General features: G+C 43.4%; 2 protein-coding genes across 2 annotated transcripts; one reads left to right on the top strand and one right to left on the bottom strand.

The window, feature by feature from the left end:
* The first annotated feature begins 1,792 nt into the window (after positions 1-1,792).
* Positions 1,793-4,451, top strand: ifnphi3 (interferon phi 3). The gene is made up of 5 exons (XM_034540161.1): positions 1,793-1,921; positions 2,547-2,639; positions 2,734-2,895; positions 3,317-3,385; positions 4,344-4,451. Exons 1-5 carry the CDS (start codon positions 1,793-1,795, stop codon positions 4,449-4,451), a joined length of 561 nt encoding a protein of 186 aa, XP_034396052.1.
* Positions 4,452-7,842: 3,391 nt separating this feature from the next.
* On the bottom strand, positions 7,843-25,841 carry cdc27 (cell division cycle 27). The gene is made up of 20 exons (XM_034539675.1): positions 25,685-25,841; positions 23,011-23,086; positions 22,234-22,381; positions 21,959-22,084; positions 21,575-21,672; positions 21,344-21,489; positions 20,914-21,134; positions 20,364-20,463; positions 17,380-17,489; positions 17,132-17,231; positions 16,830-17,010; positions 16,300-16,472; positions 15,912-16,064; positions 12,680-12,760; positions 12,463-12,590; positions 12,190-12,307; positions 11,976-12,104; positions 11,072-11,146; positions 10,382-10,511; positions 7,843-8,200 (listed from the first exon to the last, which is right to left on the bottom strand). Exons 1-20 carry the CDS (start codon positions 25,709-25,711, stop codon positions 8,112-8,114), a joined length of 2,409 nt encoding a protein of 802 aa, XP_034395566.1. The 5' UTR covers positions 25,712-25,841; the 3' UTR covers positions 7,843-8,111.
* Positions 25,842-26,011: the final 170 nt, after the last annotated feature.

Raw genomic sequence — 26,011 nt, 5'->3', positions numbered from 1 at the left:
TAGAAGTTATAATGTTAATGAAGTGGTAATAATGTTAGTGAAGTAGTAATAACTTTATTATAGAAGTTATAATGTTAATGAAGTAGTAATAATGTTAGTGAAGTAGTAATACATTTATTGTAGTAGTAGTAATGTTAATGAAGTAGTAATAACTTTATTTTAGAAGTTATGTTAATGAAGTAGTAATAATGTTATTGAAGTAGTAATAACTTTATTTTAGAAGTTATAATGTTAATGAAGTAGTAATAATTTTATTGTAGTAGTATTGATGTTATTGTAGTAGTAATAATTTGAATGTAGTAATAATGTTAATGAAGTAGTAATAACGTTATTGTATTAATAATAATGGTAATGTAGTAGTAATAATGTCTATGAAGTATCAATAACTTTATTCATTAATAGTTATAATATTAATGAAGTAGTAACATTTTGAATCAAGTAGTAACATTGTTATTGTAGTAGTAATATTGTTAATGTAGTAGTTAGATTAGATTAGATTTTACCTCATTCATACCCAGGGGGAAATTTCTTAGTAATAACTGTATTGAAGTAGTAATACTGTTAATAAGTAGTAATGAAATACTAATAACTTTATTGTAGTAGTAGTAATAATGTTAATGTAGTAATAACTTTAATGTAGTAGAAATAATGTTAATGAAGTTAATATTACATATATATATATATATATATATATACACATATGTATTATTAAGTTTGATGCCGCTGGCTCAGTTATCGTAATGATGCAAACGGATTTCCACGTTAATCGAGTTTCCTCATCCAACGCGATCAGAAACTTTCATTGCGCAGCAGATATGGAAACATTAGTTAGCCGATAGAAAGTCTTTCAGCGGGTTCAGGGTCCTGGTCTGAGATCAGTTTGACTCACATCCCGAAGCAGCACGTTTGTATTTGTGTTGAAACTCTATATTATCATTTCATGTTATTATAAACGTGGGACTCTTCGTATTAATATTCATGTTTGAGTTTATTTCCTCTGAAATTAAACTTTGTCTCTGATCTGACGCTCGACGAGTCGATCTGGAAATTCGTTATTGTGACAAACAGTTTATCTGTGAGCCGTCCTCTTCGACATGGTCTGTATATCCAACATTATTATTATTATTGTCATTATTATTATCATTATTATTATGAATAATAATCATCATTATCTTTATTAGATTAAACGGTCTTCATAACAGACAATTACTCATATATAAAAGTTTGTGTTGATCTCAGACTCAATAAATCTATTATTTCCACATGGAAAGAGACTACTTGTATGAACCTGCAGGGACTTACATGGCAGAGAAGACCTCTCTTGGTCCTTGTGGTTTGGATCAACTCTCTAGGATTTGATGACTCAGGTAGACGGCTGCTGATTGGTCCTGATTGGCCAATCTGCTGCTCTGTGTTCCAGTTTGACTGAACTCACCTAAAGCTGCCGGCTCCCACAGCACACCTGAGGCATCCCAGCCCAGCTCAGACCAGACCAGCCTAGCACCAAAGCCCGGACCAGGATCAACACCAGCACCAGGACTCGCTTCAGGTGAAGGTTTTTAAAACTCAGAACGTCAGTTCGTCTTTTTGTAGAACTTCAACTAAACTGAGATCTATTTCAGAACCTCAGGACCTAAAGAACCATAACCATCAGAACCACCTGAAGGACAAAAAACAACTGAAGGACCAGAACCATCAGAAATACCTAAAGAACAACCTGAGGGACCAGAAAACATCAGAACCGGGACGTGCTGAAGACCAGCTGAGGATCGGGACCAGAACCACGTGGACCATGACGCTGTCTTCAGTCGTCCTCGTGCTCCTGCAGGTCTACAGCCTTCACCGGATGGCGGTGGCCAAGCCGACCTGTTTGCTGGAAGGAAACATGGTCCAGTCGGCCCACCACCTTCTCAGAGACCTGGTACGACCTTTGATCTCCGAAAAGAAAACTGCACTCGTGTTAACGAACATTGAACTGTAACACGATTATACCAGTATATTTCTATGTGTAGCTTAGCATTAGCTGACATTAGCTGGGTCAGTATATTTATATGTGTAGCTTAGCATTGAGCTAAGATTAACTATGTCAGTTTATTTCAATGTGTAGTTTAGCATTAGCAGACAAACGCTAGGTCAGCTTATTTGTATGTGTACCTTAGCATTAGCTGACATTAGCTACATCAGTACATTTCTAAGAGTAGCTTAATATTAGCTGATAGTAGCAGGGTCAGTATATTTCTTTGTGTAGCTTAGCATTAGTTGATATTAGCTGGGTCAGTACATTTATATGTGTAGCTTAGCATTGAGCTAACATTAGCTATATCAGTTTATTTCAATGTGTAGTTTAGCATTAGCAGACAAAAGCTAGGTCAGCTTATTTATATGTGTACCTTAGCATTAGCTGACATTAGCTACATCAGTATATTTCTATGAGTAGCTTAATATTAGCTGATTGTAGCAGGGTCAGTATATTTCTTGGTGTAGCTTAGCATTAGCTGATATCAGCAGGTTGATAAAGGTGAGTCTTTTTCCTTTCTGTCCTGTAGGGTGGTCCGTTTCCAATCCTCTGCCTGCCATACCGTGCCAACATCTCCTTTCCAGACTCCGCCTTCCCTACTGCAAAAGCCAATCACATTCAGGTAATCCTCTGACCTGTCAGACAATCACAGAGCTGATTTATGTCGAAAAGGTTTGTTTAAAAATTGTAACTGACCTCTAATTGGTTGCCTGCAGTGCCGCCGAGCATTAAGGGTAGTGTATGAGTCACTGCAAGGAGCGGAACAGGTGTTTGAGGACCATGGGTTACCTGTCGGAGGGGGCGGAGTCACCTGGGACCGCGAGAAGCTCAACCGATTCCGACACCTGCAGCACCGACTGCTGGAGAAGGGAAGCTGTGTGAGTACCCGTCTGTCTGAACACCTGTCTATCTGAATCTGTCTGTTTGTCTGTATGAACACCTGTCTGTCTGAACACCTGTCTATCTGAATCTGTCTGTTTGTCTGTATGAACACCCGTCTGTCTGAACACCTGTCTATCTGAATCTGTCTGTTTGTCTGTCTGAACACCTGTCTGTCTGAACACCTGTCTATCTGAACACCTGTCTATCTGAATCTGTCTGTTTGTCTGTATGAACACCTGTCTGTCTGAACACCTGTCTATCTGAATACCTGCCTGTTTGTCTGTCTGAACACCTGTCTATCTGAACACCTGTCTATCTGAATACCTGTCTGTTTGTCTGTCTGGACACCTGTCTATCTGAATACCTGTCTGTCTGTCTGATTGAGTGTCTCTCTAACCTGTCTCTCACTTTCTCCAGTTGTCCAGTGTTGATTCAGGTGTTTTACCTTCTTACTTCAGTAATGTGACAGCAGTTCTGCAGCAGCAGGTAAACTCACAAACACTTTGATTTAATAAATGATACTTACATTATATATATATATATATATATATATATATATATATACATATTTAAGTTTCAAGTTTTTATCTTTATGAGAGGGACAATGTACATTGATGAACACTTTAAATTAAAATGTAAATGCACCCAATTACAGCCGCAAGGCTGATTTCCATTGTCTGTCCCCCTGCCAGAATGTACAGGCTGAGTGTCCTAGAGGAAAAGGTCAATATATATATATATATATATATATATATATATATATATATATATATATATATATATATATATATATATATATATATATATATATATATATAAGATAAGATAAGATAAGATAAGATAAGATACTCCTTTATTAGTCCCTCAGTGTGGAAATTACAGGATTACAGCAGCATTGCTCACAGTAATAAGTATATATATATATATATATATATATATATATATATATATGTGTGTATATATATACATATATATATGTATATATACACATATATATGTGTATATATACATATGTATATATATATATATATATACATATACATATATACATATATATACACATATATATATGTGTGTATATATGTGTATACATATACATATATATATGTGTGTATATATATACATATATATATGTATATATATACACATATATATGTGTATATATACATATATATATATGTATATATATATACATATACATATATATACACATATATATATGTGTGTATATATGTGTATACATATACATATATATATGTATACAAATATATACATATACATATGTATATGTAAATATATGTATGTATGTATATATATATATATATATGTATATATACACATTTACCCACACATATATATATATACAGTTTAGTCTTGAGTGACAGGTCTGTCGGGCTTGCACCAATGGCAGCTGAGGGGGCGGATCTCTCTGTGTCTCACTCAGGACAGCGCATCCTGTGGTTGGATGTCTCTGAAGAGAGATCTGCTCCGGGTCCTAGAGTCCACCCTTCACCATCAGCCCTCTTGTTTCACCTGGAGACATGCCCACTGATGACAGGGACCACGCCCACTGAGGACAGGGACCACGCCCACTGATGACAGGGACCACGCCCATTGATGACACTGACAATATTTATTCATCTAACTAGTTCTATCTATTTATTTTTATATTTATTAAGACGTGTTTTATATTTTTATACCTATAATTTATATTTTATAATTTATTTTTTACTTTTAAATTATGTTGTTCTGGTTGTGTCAATGATCAATGTCACCTTATTAAAGTATCATGAAAACAAAAAAATGGAAAGTTGGACCTTTTACTCACGCACGCACCCTTTACTCAGGGAGGGGGCCTCATACAGACAGTAAACATGCTGACTCCGCTCCGAAGTGACTCATGGGGATCTACTTTAGTTTAATTGTCTGCAGAAACAAACTTGATTACCCTGGAGAGGAATCATTGAAATTAAACTTTGAACTTGAGTTATGAAAAGCTATGTACATTCTGTATTAATATAGCATTTATTTAGTATTTACAGTGTATTTATAGAGTATATATTTAGCATTTAAATAGTATTTAACATCTGTATTCAATAATACATGCACATCTCTTGGTTTTTGGTCGAGATTTTCAGGAACGTTCACTCTTTTCATTATTTATAGATTTTAAAAAGAAACTGGTCTCCAGGGTAGCAGATCATACTAGTTGATGCTAAGCTACGTTGGTATCAATAGGGAAGATATTACCAGTTTTTTTAATTCAATTCAGTTCATTTTGTATATCCCAAAATCACAAATTTGCCTCAGAGGGCTTTACAATCTGTACACATACGACATCCCTGACCTTTGACCTCACATCGGATCAGAAAAAACTCTCTAATAGAAAAAACGGTAAGAAACCTTCAGGAGAGCAACAGAGGAGGATCCCTCTCCCCGGATGGACAGAAGCAATATATGTCATGTGACCAGATGAACAGAGTTACAGATAAACATTCAATGAATATGACAGAAATGATGAATAACGAGTAGGCATGGACCACGATCCAGACCTCCACAATCCATGAAACAGAAGGAGGAAGAGAGGAGGGGGCGCATCAGCAGGGCCACGGAGGCAGGAGGTCGACCCACCAGGTAGGAGGCATCGCGAAAGAGGCCAGACCAATGAGGTCGGCCTTTGAGGCAGGAGGCACAGAGAAGGAGGCAGGGCCATTGGGAAGGATACCAGGTCCAGAGGCTGGATGCAGGAAGCAGGGGCAAGGACCCAGGACCAGCTTCAGAAACAGCCAGGTCCAAAGGACCCTATGAGATGTGAAGTCACAACGACTCCGGGGAGGAAGCAGAGTTAATAAGGTGCAATGGAGAGATGTAAATTCATCCATAAGGAGAGAGAGAAGAGGAGATAGGTGCTCAGTGTATCCTAAAACATCCCCCAGCCGCCTATAAGCCTATAGCAACATATCAAGGGGCTGGACCAGGGCAAACCTGATTCAGCCCTAACTATAAGCACTATTAAAAAGGAAAGTCTTAAGTCTATTCTTGAATGAGGTGACTGTGTCTGCCTCCTGGACTGAAAGTGGAAGCTGGTTCCATAAAAGAGGAGCTTGATAACTGAAGGCTCTGGCTCCCATCCTACTTTTTAGGACTCTAGGAACCACAAGTAGCCCCGCATTTAGTGAGCAGCTCTCTAGTGGGGCAATATGGTACTACAAGCTCCTTAAGATATGATGGTGCATCACCAATCAAGGCTTTGTAGGTGAGGAGAAGAATTTTAAATGTGATTCTTGATTTTACAGGGAGGCAAGAGATCATCAATCTTGCCTCTAATAGTTCAAATCTTTTCATTGAAGAAGTTCATGAAGTCATTACTACTGAGGTCTATAGGAATACACGGCTCCACAGAGCTGTGACTCTCTGTCAGCCTGGCTACAGTGCTAAAGAGAACCCTGGGGTTGTTCTTATTTTTCTCTATTACTGATGAGTAATAGGCTGCTCTGGCATTACGGAGAGCCTTTTTATATGTTTTAAGACTATCTCTCCAAACTAAGCGTGATTCTTCCAGATTGGTGGAACGCCATATACTTTAAAGCTTTGGTGAAGTTTGCTTTAGTTTGTGGGTCTGAGGGTTCTACCAGGGAGCAAACCTCCTTTGTCTCACTGTCTTTTTCTTCAGTGGGGCTATCAAGTCTAGTGTCATTCTCAGTGAGCCTGTAGCACTATCGACAATATGATCAATCTGGGACGGACTAAAGTTAGCACAGGAGTCCTCCGTCACATTGAGACGTGGTATTGAATCAAATGCAGAAGGAATCTCTTCTTTAAATGTAGCTACAGCACTGTCAGTTAGACATCTGGTGTAGAAACTTTTGACTAACTCTAGACAAATGCCTGATGAGAACGCAGTTTTTGGGCCAGATGACTTTGGCCCAAAGCTGAATCTATTTTAGGATGCTGATTGGCTATATTGTGTATCACTCATTTATATCTTTAATCAGTAATTGGCTAAACTGCTTCTTAGACCCGCCTCTTCTGGGCCAAAACGATTCGGCCTCAGCGAAAATGAGACATGCAGACAGGTGGAGAGGATGTGCAGGAAAACCATATATTTTGCACAGATATCCTATTTTACAAATATTACTGGGTATATTCCATATTTCCAAAACACAAATAGACAATTTTGAGAGAGGCCATGTATAATTGAATTCTTTGATACTTTTTTTTGTGGCTCAAGGTGGGTGGGGCCAGGCCCCGTGGCTCTCTATTGGTCAGCCGCCACTGGTTTGGAAGCTTCTGTAGAGACCGGTACACCAGGAAGGTTTAGAAGCTTATATTATATTTATATTGTATGGTATTTATACATCATACTGAACTGTATTAATAAGCTGTCCTTATGTCAGTGTTGGAATACATTTTAAATATTATAAATGCGTGTTTGATACTTTTGCATTGAATCATTCTGGGATGTTTGCTGAAATTGATTGGATGGCTCTACCAGAAAAAACTTCCACCAGCCGCCGCTGGTCCAAACCTTCTCAAACACGGTTTGCACCGCCGAAGGTTCCTCAGCTCCTTGTTTCAGACACACACACACACACACACACACACACACACACACACACACACACACACACACACACACACACACACACACACACACACACACACACACACACACACACACACACACACACACACACACAAAGACTGTGTGTGTCCATGTGTGTAACTAACCATTGGTTAAATGTACGTGTGGACTGAACCAGTTTCTCACCTGGAGGAAGAGTTAGAGTGGTATTTTTTTATTCTTCTGCTGTTTCCTTAGGAATAGTTTCTTCTTTGTGGGATCACACTGCCACCTGCTGGAGTTATCCACTCACCTGGTATAATCAGTGCAGAGAGCTCTGATTGGCTGTTGGTAGGAGGAAGTAGATGGACAGCAGGGGCGGGGTTTACACGTTTTTATTGATTTATTTCCATAACGATGATAAAAAGAACATAAAAAACAGCTGTGATGTCAGAGGATGAGCTTGATGATGTATGAGGAAGGGCGGGGCTTCAGGGCAGCAGCAGTCTGTTTCAGCCAATCAGAAGACAGGGCGGAGGGCCGGGGCGGAGCATGACTGAAGATCCACCTGTCAGAATGTTGTCTAGCAACTACTCCAGCCAATCGGGGCAAGGATTGGCTCGAGAAGGGTGCTGGGTTAATAGGAGATTAAAGGACGTCATCACTCTCAGCCGTGTGGAGCTGCGTGTCGTCAGCGTCTGTCATTATACTGCTGTCCTGACTGTCCACTTCAGCAGCTAGACAGGTGGAGGGGGAGAGGAAGGGGGGGGTGGAGAGGTGGGGGGGGGGTGGAGAGGTGGAGAGGTGGAGAGGTGGAGGGAGGGAGGTAGGGAGGGAGGGAGGGAGGTGGAGAGGTGGAGAGGTGGAGGGAGGGGGAGAGGTGGAGGGGGGTGGAGAGGTGGAGGGAGGTGGAGAGGTGGAGGGAGGGGGAGAGGTGGAGAGGTGGAGGGAGGTAGGGAGGTGGGGAGGGAGGGAGGGAGGTGGAGAGGTGGAGGGAGGGGGAGAGGTGGAGGGAGGTGGAGAGGGAGGGAGGTGGGGAGGGAGGGAGAGAGGTGGAGGGAGGGAGAGAGGTGGAGGGAGGTAGGGAGGTGGGGAGGGAGGGAGGGAGGGAGGTGGAGAGGTGGAGGGAGGGGGAGAGGTGGAGGGAGGTGGAGAGGTGGAGGGAGGTGGAGAGGTGGAGGGAGGTGGGGAGGGAGGGAGGTGGGGAGGGAGGGAGAGAGGTGGAGGGAGGGAGAGAGGTGGAGGGAGGGAGAGAGAGAGGCGATGGTTAAGAACCGCTGGAATACAGGAGTAGAGTCAGAGTATTTCTAAGGAGACAGGACAAAAACTGAATGCGTCTTAAAGCTAACAGGTTAAACAACAGCTTGGCTGCTATGAACTTCGTGGTTCAAGATCCTGAGCAACTTCCAGGAGGATTCCACCAGCATGAAAAAGCTCCACCTCTTTCTGTCCCTACAGCTGTTAAAGCAGACTGACCAGCTGAGATCAGAAATGGGCATTGCTTCATGCGAGGCATCAGAGTAAAAGGACCCCTCATGTGTCTAAAACATGTTACCGCGTTTCCTCTCTCCTGACATAGTTTCCTTGCGTCTCTCCTTGCGTCCCTGATTCAAGACAGACCACTCAACAGAGACTGCCCTCCTTGCTGTCTCTGAGCAGCTTCACACTGCTAGAGCAGCCTCTCTCTCCTCTGTCCTCATCCTTCTAGACCTTTCCGCTGCCTTTGACACAGTGAACCACCAGATCCTCATGTCCTCCCTCCAGGACCTGGTATCTCAGGCTCTGCTCTCACTCTTCTCATCCTACCTCACCGACCGCACTTACGGGGTAACCTGGAGAGGATCTGTGTCTGAGCCTTGTCCTCTGACTACTGGGGTCCCTCAGGGCTCAGTCCTTGGTCCTCTTCTCTTCTCTCTGTACACCAACTCTCTTGGCTCTGTCATTCGCTCGCATGGCTTCACCTACCACAGCTATGCTGACGACACCCAACTGATCCTCTCGTTTCCCCAATCTGAAACACAGGTAGCAGCACGAATCTCTGCCTGTCTGACCGACATCTCTCAGTGGATGTCTGATTGACATCTCTCAGTGGATGTCTGACCGACATCTCTCAGTGGATGTCTGATTGACATCTCTCAGTGGATGTCCGCACACCAACTGAAAATTAACCCGGACAAGACTGAACTTCTCCTTCCAGGAAAAGGCTCTCCTACCCACGACCTGACTATCACCTTCAACAACATGGTCTAACCTCACACCCCAGCACGTTCACTTCTCTCGGCTTCTGCCAATCAGCTTGTAGCTCCTTCACTTCGAGCTAAACACTCAAAGTCACGACTGTTTGCTGTGCTGGCTCCTCATTGGTGGAACGAGCTCCCCATTGACATCAGGACAGGAAGTCTCTACAGACTAAAAACACATCTTAGTGACTACACCTTGAATAGGGAAGGTAGCGCCGTAGTAGCACTTTAGTAGCACTTAAATGTCTCTTACCGATAGCACTTTGTAGTTTAACTTTATTGAAGAAATTGTACTTTCTTGATTCTTGTTGTTCTGAGTTTGGACTCATGGTTTAATGCACTTATTGTAAGTCGCTTTGGATAAAAGCGTCAGCTAAATGACATGTAATGTAATGTAATGAGGGACCAAGACTGAGGGAAACCAGGATGTAACTGAGACCTGATGCCTCCAGTGTCTTTATGGACCAAAGTGGACCAACACAGACTCCCTGAGCTGCCATTTTCCCACCCAGAGTTATGCAAGAACATCCTCCATGTCCAGCAAAAGAAACCAAAGAATATCTGTAGAATGCAATCTGACCACCTGACCGGCCAAGAGCTAAAGCCAGAGAAGAGTCCACTCGCACATCATGAATCGCTCTGATCAGATCGTTTGATCCCAGGTTGTACCCATCTCACCTTCGTCCTCTGGCAGGTATCTCTTGTCGATGGCTTCTTTGATCTGGTTGTTTGCTCCTTTAGGATCCAGGTCCATTGCCCAGCTGAAGTTCATCAGAGCCAGGTGAGTTTGACCCAGCTTCTTATACACCTGATGAGGCGGGGCCAGGTGGAGAGACAGGCACACAGATGAAATGGTATACTCGTTAATTAATGACACCGTGACACATTCCCCTGAAGGACAACTGAGACCAGGGTTGCGATGGAATATTCCAAGCGTTACCTCCTAACGTCCTTTCCTCACCACTTTTCCATGACCTCTGTGGAAAACGTCACAGGGTCAAGGAAGTGTGGCAAGGAAAGGTCATGAGTTAGGAAACGACTAAGCTCAGTAGTTCTGATGTTAGTGACGTGAAACTACAACGTTCAGAAAATGGACCACAAAGAAGCTCCTCTTAGAGACTCAGAACCTTCCTGAGCTAAAAAGACAATTCTACCGCAGCCTAAATGAAAGGGTTCAACTTCCCTTTTTTCCCTGTGAAAGGTTATTTTTGGGGAGTTTTTCCTGATTCGATGTGAGGTCCTGGGACGGGGATGTCGTATGTGTACAGATTGTAAAGCCCTCTGAGGTAAATTTGTGATATTGGGCTATACAAAATAAACTGAATTGAATTGAACTGTCGGGGTCAAAGGTCAGCGGATGCCTATTACCTTTCCTATGAGGAAGTAAACCAGAGATTCTTTGGGAACTATCTGTTTCAACTCCTCCAACTCCTGAAGAGCAGCCTGCAGACAGAGAGGGACAGGGGGAGAGAGACAGGTCAGAGAGACATGTGAGGCATTGGGTTAAAGCCGCCATGGCAGGTTTTCATTATTGATTGATAAATGTACAACAGTCCTTCATAATACTTCCTTTAGTTAGTACCTCTACTAGATATTATCAAAGTGTCTTTACTAACATGTACAACAGTCCTTCATAGTATTACCTTTAGTTAGTACAGATATCAATGTGTCTGTACTAACATGTACCACAGTCCTTCATAGTATTACCTTTAGTTAGTACTTCTACTAGATATCAAAGTGTCTTTACTAACATGTACCACAGTCCTTCATAGTATTACCTTTAGTTAGTACTTCTACTAGATATCAATGTGTCTTTACTAACATGTACCACAGTCCTTCATAGTATTACCTTTAGTTAGTACTTCTACTAGATATCATCAATGTGTCTTTACTAACATGTACCACAGTCCTTCATAGTATTACCTTTAGTTAGTACTTCTACTAGATATCATCAATGTGTCTTTACTAACATGTACCACAGTCCTTCATAGTATTACCTTTAGTTAGTACCTCTACTAGACATCATCAATGTGTCTTTACTAATAGCTAATGTACCAAAGTCCTCATAGTACTACTTCAGTTAGTACCTCCACTAATTTTCTTAAATTTAGTATGTCCTTCTCTGCTATTTTATTTGAGTGTATATATTGTAACCTTGTTTGCTGCTGCTAGAAAGAAATTTCCCCCTGGGGGTGAATAAAGTATATATCTATCTAGATATTATCAATGAACAGTATGGATGTATTGATTAGTCTAAATCAGTATTAATTACCTTGTACTTGTCGTTAGCAAAGAGTATGGAGGCACGGTGGAACTTGCAGAGTGGGTTTTTGGGGTCGATGACGATTGCCCTGTTCAGAGTCTCTAAAGCAGCATCAGACTTCTTCAATGCATGTTGCACCTACACACACACACACACACACACACACACAATCTATCACTGATCAATAGCAGGGGACTGCAGCTACATGCTACATGCTACGTACCACTCCGATATGGCAGAGCAGCACGGAGCTCTGAGGGTTGATGCTCAACGCTTTCTTAAAATGGATTTCTGCCAAGTTGAACTTCTCCTGTTTGTAGTAAATCATCCCCAGACCGTACCTGAACCAACACACACACACACACACACACACACACACACACACACACACACACACACACACACACACACACACACGCACGTCAGTCATCGGAGAAACCGGGGATGGAGCTGTGGACTCTGTGGTAATACCACACACATGTAACGTCTACTGTACCATGCGTTGTAATGCCTGTTGTTGACTCTAATGGCGTTGCGAAAGCAAGCGAGCGCTCGGTCCAACTCCTCCGTCAGAACGAACTCATGACCCAACAGAGTGTAGGCGTACGCAAAGCCCGGGTCCACCTGAGAGACAGACGGGAGGACGCAGACGGGTCAGACAGACCTCAGTAACCATGGTAACAGTTAACAGTAACCGTGGTAACGGGGCTCACCTGGATGGCTCTCTGGAAGAACTTGATGGCGATGTCGTGCTCTCTCTGCAGACTGAAACAGTTCCCTGCTACACACCAGGCCTGCAGAGAGACAGACACGTATCAAAGAGAGAAAGACCGACAGCATTGGAGGCCTCTAGTTCTCAGGTCCTTGTCACTATTGGGAGCACGAGTCGTTCCTGCAGACCGTTCAGATTGCACAGGTAGTCCAGCTCCTCCAGGATGGCAAGGCAAGTTTATTTGTATAGCACATTTCAACAACAAGGCAATTCAAAGTGCTTCACATTACACCATAAAAACATAATGCAAAAAAAAAACAAGATCTAAAAATAATCAAGAACATTTATTAAAACATTTAAAAACAGTGAAAAAGCCAGAAATATAAAAGTTGCAATGTAGTTTAAAAAGATGCAGTAGTGAGATGCAGAAATTGGTTGATATCCTTGAATCCGTTCAATTAAAGGCAACAGCAAACAGAAAAGTCTTCAATCAGGACTGAAGGAGCTGAGGGTCTCTGAGGGTCTCAGCAGACCTGGAGCTTTCAGGGACCTTGTTCCAGATATGCTGCTTCTCCATGTTTAGTTCTGACTCTTGCAACAGAAAGTAGACCAGTCCCAGACCACCTGAGTGGTCGGGATGGTTCATAAGGTAGCAGCACATCACACATGTATTTAGGCCCTAAACCATTCAGTGCTTTATAGACCAGCAGCAGGATGTTAAAGTCAGTTCGTTGTTGGACAGGAAGCCAGTGCAAAAACCTCAGAACTGGAGTGATGTGATCCACGTTCCTGGTCTTAGTGAGGACTCAAGCTGCAGCTTTTAATTGACTTTTTACAGAGACCTGTCATGTTACCCAGTCCTTGTATGGATTATAGTCCTGGTGATATAGTTATGTTATCCAGTCCTTGTATGGGTTATAGTCCTGGTGATATAGTTATGTTACCCAGTCCTTGTATGGATTATAGTCCTGGTGATATAGTTATGTTACCCAGTCCTTGTATGGGTTATAGTCCTGGTGATATAGTTATGTTACCCAGTCCTTGTATGGGTTATAGTCCCCTGGTGATATAGTTATGTTACCCAGTCCTTGTATGGGTTATAGTCCTGGTGATATAGTTATGTTACCCAGTCCTTGTATGGGTTATAGTCCCCTGGTGATATAGTTATGTTACCCAGTCCTTGTATGGATTATAGTCCTGGTGATATAGTTATGTTATCCAGTCCTTGTATGGGTTATAGTCCTGGTGATATAGTTATGTTACCCAGTCCTTGTATGGATTATAGTCCTGGTGATATAGTTATGTTACCCAGTCCTTGTATGGGTTATAGTCCTGGTGATATAGTTATGTTACCCAGTCCTTGTATGGATTATAGTCCTGGTGATATAGTTATGTTACCCAGTCCTTGTATGGGTTATAGTCCCCTGGTGATATAGTTATGTTACCCAGTCCTTGTATGGGTTATAGTCCTGGTGATATAGTTATGTTACCCAGTCCTTGTATGGATTATAGTCCTGGTGATATAGTTATGTTACCCAGTCCTTGTATGGATTATAGTCCTGGTGATATAGTTATGTTACCCAGTCCTTGTATGGGTTATAGTCCCCTGGTGATATAGTTATGTTACCCAGTCCTTGTATGGGTTATAGTCCTGGTGATATAGTTATGTTACCCAGTCCTTGTATGGATTATAGTCCCCTGGTGATATAGTTATGTTACCCAGTCCTTGTATGGGTTATAGTCCTGGTGATATAGTTATGTTACCCAGTCCTTGTATGGATTATAGTCCTGGTGATATAGTTATGTTACCCAGTCCTTGTATGGGTTATAGTCCTGGTGATATAGTTATGTTACCCAGTCCTTGTATGGATTATAGTCCCCTGGTGATATAGTTATGTTACCCAGTCCTTGTATGGGTTATAGTCCTGGTGATATAGTTATGTTACCCAGTCCTTGTATGGGTTATAGTCCTGGTGATATAGTTATGTTACCCAGTCCTTGTATGGGTTATAGTCCCCTGGTGATATAGTTATGTTACCCAGTCCTTGTATGGGTTATAGTCCCCTCAACCTGATCTATCCCAGTATTTCAAAACTTTGCCGGATTGGATCAGAGTGATCCTGATACCGTCCCGCCCCCTGGATCACAGGCAGGAAACAGGAAATGGAGCGAACATTTTACCGAAAAAAGGAGAAGCTGGCACAACTATTGTCTCTAAATGTAATTCTCACAAATGAACAAGTTAAACTGACACTGCTTGAACAAGAAGAAGTTAAGTTAAGAATTCAGTTGCTGGAAAAACAGTTAAAAGATTAATGAAATGTACTTGATAAGAGTTATGTTTAACACTTAGTGTAGCTGTCGCAATAATGTTTTTCCTTTCATAATTTCGTGTTATTTTGAGTTTGTAATAGCCTATTGTAAATGTTGTGTTGCACTTCTGACACCGATTGTTTAGAGCATTGCAGTGAACAGCGTGCGTGTTGATTACGTGCTTAATTAGTAAAATGGCTCATGTGCTGCCAGATGATTATGTTGATGTGTATTAATTGTTTTGGCAAAAAATACATTGTATGTTTTTTTTACTTCAGTTTTTCACAGTGTTTGCTGAAAAAGAAAATAAACATTGATCAAACAGCAGTAAAGCGTAGCTATATCTGTATCAAACAAGGAACTTTGGGAGCAGCTACACTTAGGCTGTTCAAACCTTTATATGTAATCTCCTTCAAATCCACATCTGAGGTGGGGTGAGGGTAATCCTGATTTTTAGGATCAAACTGATCCAGATTTCCCACTAAAGTTTTGAAATCCTCAACAGCAGTTTTTTTATCCGGATCAAAGGCAGGATTGGATTCCCGAATCTGAATCTTCAGGATTAGATTTGCTTTGAAATACCAGTTTTGGGGATCTGATCAGGATTTAATCCAATCCAGGAGGATTAATCCTGTGGGATCATTTTTGAAATACCGGCCCCATGTGATAGAGTTATGTAGATTTGTGTGTCGTCTACATAATTATGATAACACACTTTGTTGTTTTTCATATTCTGAGCCAGTGGAAGCATGTAGATGTTGAACAGAAGAGGCCCCAGTATTGAACCTCGGGTATGTAAGCATGCATGTAAAAATACACCCCTGATCTCGGGTCAGGTCAGCTGGTCTGACTGGATGCCGGTTCAAAGCCGAACCAAACGACTAAGCTCAGAACAGTTTGTGGACAGGCGGGTTTCTTACCTCAGGACAGTTCTTGTCCATGTCGGTCAGGTCTTTGGACAAGGCGGACAGTGCCACGTCTTTCTGCAGGTGCCACAGTGTTGTTGAATAAATCTCCATTCCTTCAACTCTGTACGACTCGATCCTGCGAACCTCGCTGAACAGACGCTCCGCCTACAAACAAACACAACATCATCATCAACCCAAACACACCCACAGCTGACCAATCAGGCCACTCACTGGCTCCCACTGTCTCAAGTCTATCAGCAAATGTGGAGCAGGGGCGGAGCTTCAGGGTCCTGTCTTTACAGGCCGCGGCCCATCAAATTTACTTTACTTTACAAACTCTTCTTCACTTCCCTGAGGTTTTAATAAGAGTGCATAAATGAGTTGCGTCAAGGTGCATTACCTGTGTGTACTCGGCCAGTTCAAAGTAAGCCCTGCCGATGTGCGTGAGGACCCAGCCGGTGTTGTAGTGCTGAGGGGGCAGTGAGGTCAGGATGTTGATGGCTTCTCTGCAGTTATACGAGCACAACGCCTGGTAACCACGTCCAAGTTCCCGTAGCAATGCCATCACACTGTCTGGAGAAACATAGAACAAGTTCATGAAGATGAAGTCAGTGTAACTTCCTGTTCTTATTGTTGAGGGTTCAAGTTTCAGTGTGAGGCTCTGTATAGCAGTACTGGGGGAGTTGGTGTCTTGGAGAAAGATTTTGGGGTGATGCAGTTTTCAGTAGTACCTGCCCTCTAGTACTGTAGTTTGGGTAGTCGTTGGGGTGATGCAGTTCTCAGTAAAACCTGCCCGCTAGTACTGGAGTAAGGGTAGTCATTTGGGTGATGCAGATCTCAGTAGTACCTGCCCTCTAGTACTGGGTAGTCGTTGGGTAGACACACACTGAGCACTGCAGTAATTCATAGTATTATTAGTAGTAGTATTACCTGCAGCAGCCCTCTGGTACTGGGGGATCTTGGTGTCTGGTAGACTCAGACTGGCATCCAGTCTCAAGATGTCCAGACTCTCGTTCAGGTTGCTGTTATTTGACGTCTTTGCTGATTTACATTTAGTTTTTCTGTTGGGGATCTTTGTAGGAAACTTCATCTTTAACTTTTTGCTGTTCTCCTGCAGGAACAGAGACGGGCGTTAAGTACTTAAGTAGTAATGTAGTTAAGAAGTACTTAAAATCGGTATTAGCAGTCCAGTACGGTTATACTGCAGGAGTATTACAGTAGAAACACAGTACCTTGGCAGTAGAACTGGCACTAGTAAACAGTCTGGAGCTTCTTCTGGGCTGAACGTTGGGAGGACCAGACATACTGGGACTGAGGACCTGAGGGGAGCCACTGAGAGACAGACAGGTTGTTAGACAGACCTGGACTTAAGCCACCTGTCTTTCTGCCCTGCTGCTTTCTGATTGGACCAGAAAAACCTCGCCCCTCCTACATTCACCTTGAGGATGGGCGGAGCTCTGTGATTGTTCGCTAGAGTTACCTGGTGTGAGGGGCGGAGCTCTGTGATTGGTTGAAGGGGATGGGGAGAACATCTCTGCTGTTTCCACTCTGACTGAAGACAGATTTTGACTGACTTATCCTGGAGACAGACTGAGAGACAGACAGAACGAGAGACAGACAGAGCAAGAGACAGACAGACGGAACGAGAGACAGACAGAACAAGAGACAGACAGACGGAACGAGAGACAGACAGACGGAACGAGAGACAGACAGAACGAGAGACAGACAGACGGAACGAGAGACAGACAGACGGAACGAGAGACAGACAGAACGAGAGACAGACAGACGGAACGAGAGACAGACAGAACGAGAGACGGACAGAACAAGAGACAGACAGAACAAGAGACAGACAGACGGAACGAGAGACAGACAGAACGAGAGACAGACAGACGGAACGAGAGACAGACAGACGGAACGAGAGACAGACAGAACGAGAGACAGACAGAACAAGAGACAGACAGACGGAACGAGAGACAGACAGAACGAGAGACAGACAGAACGAGAGACAGACAGACGGAACGAGAGACAGACAGAACGAGAGACAGACAGAACGAGAGACAGACAGAACAAGAGACAGACAGACGGAACGAGAGACAGACAGAACGAGAGACGGACAGAACAAGAGACAGACAGAACAAGAGACAGACAGACGGAACGAGAGACAGACAGAACAAGAGACAGACAGACGGAACGAGAGACAGACAGAACAAGAGACAGACAGAACGAGAGACAGACAGAACAAGAGACAGACAGAACGAGAGACAGACAGACGGAACGAGAGACAGACAGACGGAACGAGAGACAGACAGAACAAGAGACAGACAGAACAAGAGACAGACAGACGGAACGAGAGACAGACAGAACAAGAGACAGACAGAACAAGAGACAGACAGACGGAACGAGAGACAGACAGAACGAGAGACAGACAGAACAAGAGACAGACAGAACAAGAGACAGACAGAACAAGAGACAGACAGACGGAACGAGAGACAGACAGAACAAGAGACAGACAGACAGAACAAGAGACAGACAGACGGAACGAGAGACAGACAGAACAAGAGACAGACAGACGGAACGAGAGACAGACAGAACAAGAGACAGACAGAACAAGAGACAGACAGACGGAACGAGAGACAGACAGAACAAGAGACAGACAGAACAAGAGACAGACAGAACAAGAGACAGACAGACGGAACGAGAGACAGACAGAACAAGAGACAGACAGACGGAACGAGAGACAGACAGAACAAGAGACAGACAGAACGAGAGACAGACAGAACAAGAGACAGACAGAACGAGAGACAGACAGACGGAACGAGAGACAGACAGACGGAACGAGAGACAGACAGAACAAGAGACAGACAGAACAAGAGACAGACAGACGGAACGAGAGACAGACAGAACAAGAGACAGACAGACGGAACGAGAGACAGACAGAACGAGAGACAGACAGAACAAGAGACAGACAGAACAAGAGACAGACAGAACAAGAGACAGACAGACGGAACGAGAGACAGACAGAACAAGAGACAGACAGACAGAACAAGAGACAGACAGACGGAACGAGAGACAGACAGAACAAGAGACAGACAGACGGAACGAGAGACAGACAGAACAAGAGACAGACAGAACAAGAGACAGACAGACGGAACGAGAGACAGACAGAACAAGAGACAGACAGACGGAACGAGAGACAGACAGAACAAGAGACAGACAGAACAAGAGACAGACAGACGGAACGAGAGACAGACAGAACAAGAGACAGACAGACGGAACGAGAGACAGACAGAACGAGAGACGGACAGAACAAGAGACAGACAGACGGAACGAGAGACAGACAGAACAAGAGACAGACAGACGGAACAAGAGACAGACAGAACAAGAGACAGACAGACGGAACGAGAGACAGACAGAACGAGAGACAGACAGAACAAGAGACAGACAGAACAAGAAACAGACAGACAGAACAAGAGACAGACAGAACAAGAGACAGACAGACGGAACGAGAGACAGACAGAACAAGAGACAGACAGACAGAACAAGAGACAGACAGAACAAGAGACAGACAGAACAAGAGACAGACAGACGGAACGAGAGACAGACAGACGGAACGAGAGACAGACAGAACGAGAGACAGACAGAACAAGAGACAGACAGACGGAACGAGAGACAGACAGAACGAGAGACAGACAGACAGAACAAGAGACAGACAGAACAAGAGACAGACAGAACAAGAGACAGACAGACAGAACGAGAGACAGACAGACAGAACAAGAGACAGACAGACGGAACGAGAGACAGACAGAACGAGAGACAGACAGAACAAGAGACAGACAGAACAAGAGACAGACAGACGGAACGAGAGACAGACAGAACGAGAGACAGACAGAACGAGAGACAGACAGACAGAACAAGAGACAGACAGAACAAGAAACAGACAGACGGAACGAGAGACAGACAGAACGAGAGACAGACAGAACGAGAGACAGACAGACAGAACAAGAGACAGACAGAACAAGAGACAGATGGGACAAGAGACAGACAGAACAAGAGACAGACAGAACAAGAGACAGACAGAACAAGAGACAGACAGAACAAGAGACAGACAGAACGAGAGACAGACAGAACAAGAGACAGACGGGACAAGAGACAGACAGAACAAGAGACAGACAGAACAAGAGACAGACGGGACAAGAGACAGACAGAACAAGAGACAGACGGGACAAGAGACTTTCATGATTAAGATTCAGCAGGTATCATATAGAGAGCCCCCTTTGTGTGTGTGTGTGGATACTGTGTGTGTTTACAATGTGTGTATAATATGTGTTTACTGCGTGTGTAATATATGTGTGTGTGTGTCTACTGTATGTGTAATGTGTGTGTGTGTGTGTCTGTCTACTGTATGTGTAATGGGTGTGTGTGTGTCTACTGTGTGTGTCTACTGTATGTGTAATGGGTGTGTACCTTTTTGCTGGGAGCTGTAGATTGTGTTTCCATGGTAGCTGAATAGTTCTGTAGATACGTGGCATCTCCAGGGCTGGGCTCCAGGGGCAGGATGCCAAAACTACAGAAAACATACATTGAATGTTAAAGGTTGAAAAGTGAAGTGTTCCATCACACCTGCCTGTCTGAAGATGACTACGTCACAGAAGCCGTTTCACCACCTCAGCTGTTGTTACTCATGAGTTTACTCCCCTTCATCACCGTAAAATATTAGGGTGAGACCGACAGGCGGGTAACCGACAGAGAGATACGTTTCTATTCATTTAAGTTCCTCGGCATTGGGTTCCAAAAGAAAGATGTGATTTTGTGGGTAATAAACCAATATTGACAACAAGTGTTTCTTTTAGTCGACTGATGTCACAGAGCACAAGTGTTGGGGTGTGTTGGCGGGTTGAATATGCATTCATCACACATTAAACAGGTTCCAGTAGAGGAACCAAATGAATATTAGTTGGACAGAAGTGTAACGTGTGCGTACCTTTACCTGTACAGGCATTGTTAAATAACTCACCTGGGTGTCAGTGGGCTGAGAGCTGCAGGCCCTCCCAGTAAACTCCTCCCACTTTTGGGCTTGTTCTGTTTAGCCAACAAAGAGCCAGCTGACGCCATGGAAACCGAGTTACCCAATAGGGAGCCGGTCTCCGGAGAGATTAGGGAGGAGTCAATGTAGGAAACCGACAAATCAGACATCAGCTTTCCGTTAGAAGATTCTAGATTCAAACGATTCAACTCCTGAGGAGAAAATAAAATGTGTTTTAACACTGATGAGCAAATTAGTCTTCTGATCATTTAATCTGATTATCAGACAACAACCACCTCATTAATCTGATCATCAGATTTACTACATTGAAACTGTAAGTAACCATATCCATCTGTAATCTGATTACACACATTACATGACTAGCTGTGTTCAGAGAGCAGTAGAGGTGTGTTTTATGTACCAGTGTGTCCTGGGGCGTCTCCATGAGGGCGGTGTCTAGGCGGTGGGAGGGGTTCTGGGCAGGGCTAACAGATGGAGGGAGCAGTGCTATAGAGGAGTTGTGTAGAGAGGACAACCTAAAGACTTGATCTGGATCTGGTTTCTCTCCTGGAACACAAACCACAACAAATCACATGATGAAGTTAATTAGTGTGAGGAATCATCTGGTCAGGTGTGTGTGTGTGTGTGTTACCTAGGTGACAGAGGTTCTGGAAAGGCGACCAGAGGAACGGGTTGAGAGTTAAACTTCTCTGGAAACACTCTGCACCTTTAGCAACACGATCTGTCTTACTGCTCAGAGAGACAGACGAGAGAGAGAGAGAGAGAGAGAGAGAGAGAGAGAGAGAGAGAGAGAGAGAGAGAGAGAGAGAGAGAGAGAGAGAGACACAGGTCAGTAAGTAGAGTGTCTATAGTAGAGTGTAGAGATATAATATATATATATATATATTATAATAATAATAATACTCAATTTATATAGCGCTTTCCTAGACACTCAAAGATGCTTGACGTATATGTGTGTGTGTGTAATAATAATAAATAATAATAATAGACCCAGCTACTGGCTGTTACTTTTTACCAGTAAATGTGTCCAAGTAACGACAGTGTGAAGGGGGCAGAGTCTCCAAACTCTGTGATGATGTCATCCTGACTCTTCTGTTTGTTCAGCACTCCACCTATCAGAACCTGTTCTCCTTCAGCCAGCCTGAAAGACAGAAAGGTAGATAGAGAGAAAGACAGCCGGGGAGAAAGCAGGTGCAAAGCTTTAGCCATGAGAGATCCATTGAAAGACATAAAAAAGGTTTCTAATTGTTCTACTGGTACAACATGTTTGAATTAGTTCTAGGTGCTTACTTGCTGAGTTCGACGCAGCACTTTGCCAACAAGAATCGAACCTGCGGCGTGGAGCAGCTGTGAGCCTTCAGAAGCCGGTACGCTTTATATGGCTTCCCCGAGCGGTAGTAACATGTAGCCAGCAGGTACAGGGCCTCCTCTGACCTCACTGAGAGACAGACAGGTACACAGTTAGGTCAACAGGTGCAGGGCCTCCTCTGACCTCACAGAGACAGACAGGTACACAGTTAGGTCAACAGGTGCAGGGCCTCCTCTGACCTCACAGAGACAGACAGGTACACAGTTAGGTCAACAGGTGCAGGGCCTCCTCTGACCTCACAGAGACAGACATATTGACATATGGACATAAGGACCAGTACGTATGGCCGTATGGACCAGTGTACGTATAGACATAAGGACCAGTACGTATGGCCGTATGGACCAGTGTACGTATAGACATAAGGACCAGTACGTATGGCCGTATGGACCAGTGTACGTATAGACATAAGGACCAGTACGTATGGCCGTATGGACCAGTGTACGTATAGACATAATGACCGGTGTACATATAGACATAAGGACCGGTACGTATGGACATATGGAGAGGTACGTATGCATGGGGACAACCTAATGTTGTTGTTATTGTACCTGTGTAGCGTAAAAGAGCGTAATATATTGTAGAACTGATATCGGTATGAGAACAACTCTACAGACAGGTAGAGGGCATCTAGTGATCTCACTGAGTAGACAGACAGACAGGTGATCAGACCGACAGGTGAAGAGACAGACATGGGTTACCTTCAGCGTAGAGTCTCTCAGCAAGGAAGACAGCATCCAGGTAGGCGTAGTGGTTTAGAGCCTGCCACACTGCAGCCTGAACAGACAGAAAACAAGTAAAACTGTCTTCTGCTGCAACCGTTTGGGAGAAATAAACTATGATTCATAGTCAAGATATGAAAACGGGACGGCTCGAACATGAATTAATTGGTCTGAGAACGGGTCCACTAAAGCACAGTGTGGGTGTTGGGCCGGTAAAAAAGGTTATAAGTGTGTAAACCGCGCAGAAAAACTTTGCTTGAGTCCGATTGGGTCATTGCAGTTCATTCATTTACAAGATGATGCTTCATGTTCTATGAAAGCATAGAAGAATCTACGTCCTGTTGCCTCCTCGGACCGTGACCTCCAGCATTCACTTTGGCAGTTTGCAGTTGAGTGTGAAGCGGCGGGGATGAGAGTCAGCACCTCCAAATCTGAGGCCATGGTGCTCTGCCGGAAACCTCTCGCCAGGTGAGGACGGAGTTCCTACCGCAAGCGAAGGAGTTCAAGTATATCTGAGTCTTGATCACGAGAAATCGACAGGCAGATCGGTGCGGCTGCAGCAGCCGCTGCACTGGACCGTCTTGGTGAAGCTCTCAATTTACCAGGCGGTCTATGTTCCGACCCTAACCTATGGTCATGAACTCTGGGTCGTAACCGAAAGAACGAGGTTGCGGATACAAGCGGATGAAATGTTGCGGGTAATGGTCCTGGATAATCTCCATGAAAATGGATAGATGGTGGTGTAAAAGCCATTTTGTTTGTTTTTTGTTCCACCACTAGGGGGAGTAGGGCCACTGTCAATGAGGACAACGGCCAATATAAATCAGGAGGAGTAGGAGGGCCAGGTGTTGCTAGACTGGCAGGAGCACACAGTTGTTGACCGTGTGACAATGAATGATTTGAACAAATTGATTTCTTTCATTTTTTGAAACGGACAAATGTTTTTTGACAGGGAACGTATCTTTTGGTTTGTGTTGGAAAATATACAACATCAGAAAAAAATGACCATTCAAGTTAGAAACTGGACATTGCATCTGTTTATTGCACGCGTCTAAACTACCAAGCAACCATAGTGACCTTTTTTGATAAGCAACGGGGTCAGTACAGATGGTATTGATGAACATTTAAAGAGAAATGGTCTTTGCTTTTGTAAGGTCCAGTTAGATTTGGTTAGTGCTCAGGAATAGGGGTTAGTAGTTAGGGGGTCGGGAATTCGATCTGCAGAATAATAAATCCTTCATGTAGCAACAGGTTATCAACTCTAGAAGTTGATTACCCCCCCCCCCCCCAGCGCGAACTCCACTGGGGACACAGTCAAGGGTGTAAAGCTGAAGTGACATTAACAAAGAGTACCTAACGAACACATCAGGTAAGATGACGTGTTGATGAACCAGACCCCAACCACATTATATATATATATATATATATACATTTTATATATATATATATATATATATATATATATATATATATATATATATATACACACATACATATATATACACACACATACATATATATACACACACATACATATATATACACACACATATACACACATATATATACACATATATACACACATATATATATATATATATATACACATATATATATATACACACATATACATATATATACACACATATACATATATATACACACATATACACACATATACATACACACATATACATATATATATATATATATATATATACATATATATACACATACATATACACACACATTATATATATATATATATATATATATATATTCATGTTAACCGGCAGCTAGCTGCTATAAGCAACAAGAGGCTAATCAGCTGTTGGCTAACTTCAGACTTAACCACTAGTTTGACTAAAAACAGGGTAAATACTCGTGAAGCTGTTTATTCCACTGATGAGCTTTAGATGTCTAGCATGTAACGCGTAACCCCATGGACCAGATGTATTCTCATTAGTTAGTTAGGTTGGGCTAGCTAACTAAACCTTAGCCTCGGGGTTAGCCGCTACTGTTAGCAACTCAGCTGCTCGTCAGCAGAACCAATAACTCTTAGAATAACTCTAAAAACACCTTAAACCAATCCTTATGACCTACTGGTGGATTCGGCTCACACACACATTAAACCAAACGGGTCTTGTTCTGGTAGACTATTAACTTAAATAACTGTATGAGCTGCATGTTGAGCTCAGCCAGAGGACAGATAGTATAAGATAGTAGCTAGCTATATGATATAATCTCACATTAAACCACAGCCGAAGCGACCAGCAGTACCAAGTAAATAACCAAAGCTCACAATAACCATTCTTTTCCATTTACTGCGTCCCCTAAACCACCGGAAACCTTAACGTGTGTTATTTCTAAACGGGGTCTGGAACGACCTGAGCTGATATTAGCAACCAAGAAAACCCGCATCCTGTAAGGTCTTGACCCACGGCCCCCTACAGAAGACCAGGGTCCGTGCATAAAGAAGACCAGGGTCTCGGTCTGCCTGGGTTTTTCACACCAGTAACACAGATAAAGCCTCCGGGCTGCAGCGGGGCCTGTGGCCGGGTAGCAGCTCTCACACCGCGGACTTCAGCTGCGCTGCGGCCGGGGCACTTTCACCCCCCTCCGGCTCGTGACAACGAGTTGCAGGTGTGTTTACCTGGACAGGTTCCTGCAGCACCGTCATTCCGCGTCGGGACTCTGTCTTTCTGCTCGTGTCGTCTGTTTCCCTATTTCCTCTCGGCTCTTTCTTCACTTCGCTCTCCAGGAGGAGCTGCGGCCGAAGATTTGAACACACCGACCGTTAACAGACGAACTCAGCCGATGATTCCCGAGGAGGGGAGAAGGCCGAGGCGGACACCCGAACTCAGCCGATTATTCCCGAGGAGGGGAGAAGGCCGAGGCGGACACCCGAACACAGACGATTATTTCCGAGGAGGTGAGAAGGCCGAGGCGGACACCCGAACTCAGCCGATGATTCCCGAGG

This window comes from Cyclopterus lumpus, chromosome 8 (genome assembly GCF_009769545.1).
Source record: "Cyclopterus lumpus isolate fCycLum1 chromosome 8, fCycLum1.pri, whole genome shotgun sequence".
Lineage (NCBI taxonomy): Eukaryota > Metazoa > Chordata > Actinopteri > Perciformes > Cyclopteridae > Cyclopterus > Cyclopterus lumpus.
The sequence above is the reverse complement of the archived record's forward strand: the minus strand, read 5'-3'. Positions and strand labels throughout refer to the sequence as shown.